We start from the raw sequence: 3659 nt of genomic DNA on the forward strand, positions 1-3659 counted from the left end.
TTCTCCCCTGTGCCCTCACCTGTCACCACCAGCTCCACGGGGACACTCATCTTCGATGTCCCTGGTGGCTCCAACACCTGGTACTGGCACTGATATCTCACTGCATCTTCCATTTTCACACTGACCAAGAGGAACTCAGCCACGTCGTGTACCATGCCCATGTCCGCTTGCTTTTCAAATCCCGAATATCCTTCCTTGTAGAGATCAACTCGTGCAGCTGGCCGGGGCAGGTGGCACCGCAGGGTGACAGTGTCCCCCAGGGACACCCCCTGGCTGGGGTGCAGCGACAGGGAGGGTCGGGGCACTGGGACAGGGCACAGCAGTCAGCCTTGTCCCTGCACACCCTCCTCTGCCCTTCTCATGGCCCCCTGACCACGCTGCCCTCCCTCTCTCCCCGTTCTTCCCTGTCCCCATACTCACGTCGCTGTGCTCTGCTTGCTGCCACCAGCCACCAACCTGCAAGGGACACGGTCCTGGTCCCACACAGGGCCACCAACCCCCGTGGCACCACGTCCCAGTTGTCACTCACCCAGGATGAGGGCCAGCGCCATTGGTGCCATAGGCCGGAGCAGCCTGGGGACAGCGAGACTGCAGTGGGGACAGGGAGGGGCTGGAGAGCAGCTGTCAGTTTCCCATGGGGACAAGAAGTGACATGACGTCACCTCCTGATGTTGCAATTGTGGTCCCCAAGGCGTGGTGTCTTTTGGGATCTGCCGTGGGCTGCCATGCATGCAGCTGCAATTGCAGTCCCTGTTGGGGTGTCCCACACACGCTGCCACCTCTCAGCTGTCACACGCTGCCTGCAAAGCGCTGCCAGTGCGTGGTGTCCTCCAAGGGGATGCCAGACACAGCACACGTGGCTCCAATGGTTTGTCCCACGTGGGATGTCACATGCAGTCCCCAGCACATCCAGCCAGCTGTCACCACGCGCTTTGGGTACCACGCTCTGTTCCCACTCTGCTTTCCCCTGCCATATCCTGTGGGGGCAGCAGCAGGGACCTTTGGGTGACCCCACACAGACGTGTGACCAACAGCGCACCTGAGCTGGGCTGGTTTGGATGCAGGACGGGAAGAGAATAAAACAGTTTCACATGCTGTGCGCCGGACAGTTGGCCTCTGATACCTAAAAGCAGCTGCAGAAAGCTGATGGGGTTTCATGTCTCTGTCACAACTGGCTGAAATTGCCTACGAAGTTTACAGCAATGGGGAAGAAGAGAAGAGGAATAGAAATAAAAAGAGAAACAGAAGAGCAGTAAAATGCAGTCATGCTTCCTGGCAGCGGCTGTAGTGCAAACCAGAAAGCAAAGAGGAAGAGGAACATTTAGAGGGGATCTCGGAGGATGAAGTGATGGACTTTCTGTAAGTTATTGGATAGATATATTCTGTTGTAAGTTGCTGCAAGGAGCCTTGAAGTCAGAATTCTGTGCCTGCAGTTGAAGCCATTGGAAAGTGAGAAGTTCAACCCTTTTTGCAACCGACGAGTTGTGAGACTGGAAACCAGAGTTCTTCTGATGTCGGGAAAAGCCTGAGAGAGCCGAGTCTGCCGAGCTGAACAGAGCCAGGAGGTGATCACTTCTGAATGGCAAAGCCCAGCGGTGGCACAGAAGGCTCAGCTCCACTGGATGGTCACGGCAGCAATGGCAGAAATCAACCAACCTCCTTCCCCTCGCTGACACGTTTCCCCATGGCTTCACATACGCCCCACAGGAGATCTTTTGGGGATTCCCTCCACACAGGACTGTCCCGCTCCCACCCTGCCAGCCCTTCTGGTGCAACACGAACCCACCACTCAGACCGGTGTCAGGAGCAAACACACAAACGCACGGCTGCTGAAGTAGTTTTAATTAGCATCTCAGCCTGGTTATGGCACCTATGATCAGGTCTAAAGGGTTCAGGGCACCTCCTGATGTCTGTGGGATGTTGGGACTCTGCTTTGAGGCTCCAGATGTCCTCTGATGTGGGAACAGCTGCCTTCCCTGGAGAGAGGGTCCGTGTGCTGAGGGGTTTCCGTGAAGAGCTGATGGCCCTGAAGTTATGGCCAGCTGTCAGGCCAGTGGGAGTAGTGGGGGCACGGGGAGCACTGAGGGTGTTGGGCACACTGGGGACACTGGAGGCGTTGCTGGATATTGAGGGCATTGCAGACATGGGGGACACTGAAGGAGTTGGTGTCACTGGGGATAAAGCAACGTTGGCTCCGATCCATTGGTTCACATTGACCCCAACCCCATTGGACACTGGGGACAACATTGAGTCACATCACGGTTCTGCACTGACCGCATTGATTGCATCCATGGGACCTCAGTGACCCCACTGACCTCACCCATGGGTCCATGTTGACCCCAACCCCGTGGGACAACCCAACACTGACCAAGAGTTGGTTGGCCCACAAACACTGGACACATCCATGGGACCACTTTGATCACATTGACATCGGCCCCATCCCCATTTCTCACCTCCCACCCCATCAAACCCACTCCAGTCACCACAACCTCATTTACCACGTAACCTCCTCCTGGTTGGGGCTCACTCCCTTTGTCCACACCAACCCCAAAACCCACACACTGTGCCCCGAACCGCCCCCACCACCCCACTGACCGCCCTCCGCACAGCACTGGAGGAGAAATAGAAGATGAAGGGGTTGAGCGCGGGGCTGAGGGTGGTGAGGAGCAGAGCGTAGGGCCTCCACGTGGGGCTGCGCTGCTGCACAAAGCCCACCACATGCGAGAGGTTGTAGGGTCCAAAGCAGACCCCAAAGATGACCATGGTGGCCACGGCCAGCCCCACGGTGCGGTACTTCTTCTGCAGTGGGATGTGGGGTCGGGTGAGGAGGGCACGGATGAGGCGGATGTAGCAGAACACGGTGATGGCAAAGGGGAGGAGGAAGAGGATGAGGAAGAGCTCGAGGCGCAGCGGGAGAACGAAGCGCAGCTGGGTTGGGGAGAAGTCATCGTAGCAGCAGTAGCCCCAGTGGTGTTTAGTCTCAGAGGTGTTCTGGGAGGTCCATGGGGTGGTGGTGGGGATGTGGGGTGTGTTTGTGTTTGTGCAGTCAGAGAATTGGAGGGCGGAGATGTTGAGGTCAGTCTTGGGGCTGGAGATGCTGTAGATGTTGAGACTGGGATTCCTGGTGCCACTGGGAGTGGTGGTGTTGGGGACATCGGTGTCAATGCCGCTATGTTGGGTCAACTCAAATCCCCCAAGCTGGAATCCGTTGACCCCAAAACAACGGGAGTTGTCCATCTTCAGCCCAATGGGGTCAACGTGAGTGGAATTGTCCATTCCAGATCCCCAGTTCTTGATCTCATACAACCCAAAACCACCTTCCCCATCAGCTTCAGACCCATTGACCCCAAACTCTCTGTAATACTCCGCCACAAAGACGATGGAACAATGGGACAATGCCACCACCCAAAGGACGGCGCTGGCGGCCATCGTCCGCCATAACCTCCGGCGCCGGTTGTAGCGGTGTGGGAACACGACCCCAAAGTAGCGCTCCACACTGAGGGCAGCCATAAAGAGAGTGCTGAGGTAGATGCTGGAGTAGAAGCAGAAGTTTGCTATGGGGCAGAGCGCTTTGGGGAAGGGCCACAACATGTTGGCAGCCACCTCAGCCATCTTGAAGGCAAGGAAGAGGAGGACAAGGGAGGTCGGCGGTGGTGAGG

At 57.0% G+C, this 3659-nt stretch overlaps 2 protein-coding genes across 2 annotated transcripts; both read right to left on the reverse strand.

Annotated features, from left to right (window-relative positions):
• Positions 1-5: 5 nt before the first annotated feature.
• On the reverse strand, positions 6-615 carry LOC104917213 (platelet glycoprotein VI-like; the record flags this gene model as incomplete). The annotated part of the gene is made up of 3 exons (XM_019611879.2): positions 530-615; positions 421-456; positions 6-304 (listed from the first exon to the last, which is right to left on the reverse strand). Coding segments are annotated over exons 1-3 (366 nt in total), but the record flags the coding sequence as incomplete, so codon positions are not given.
• A 723-nt stretch (positions 616-1338) lies between these two features.
• Positions 1339-3654, reverse strand: LOC104917214 (free fatty acid receptor 3-like; the record flags this gene model as incomplete). Its single annotated transcript, XM_010728384.2, has 1 exon — positions 1339-3654. A coding segment is annotated over one exon (1131 nt), but the record flags the coding sequence as incomplete, so codon positions are not given.
• Between the last annotated feature and the right edge of the window lie 5 nt (positions 3655-3659).

This window comes from Meleagris gallopavo, unplaced genomic scaffold (genome assembly GCF_000146605.3).
Source record: "Meleagris gallopavo isolate NT-WF06-2002-E0010 breed Aviagen turkey brand Nicholas breeding stock unplaced genomic scaffold, Turkey_5.1 ChrUn_random_7180001957551, whole genome shotgun sequence".
Classification (NCBI taxonomy): domain Eukaryota; kingdom Metazoa; phylum Chordata; class Aves; order Galliformes; family Phasianidae; genus Meleagris; species Meleagris gallopavo.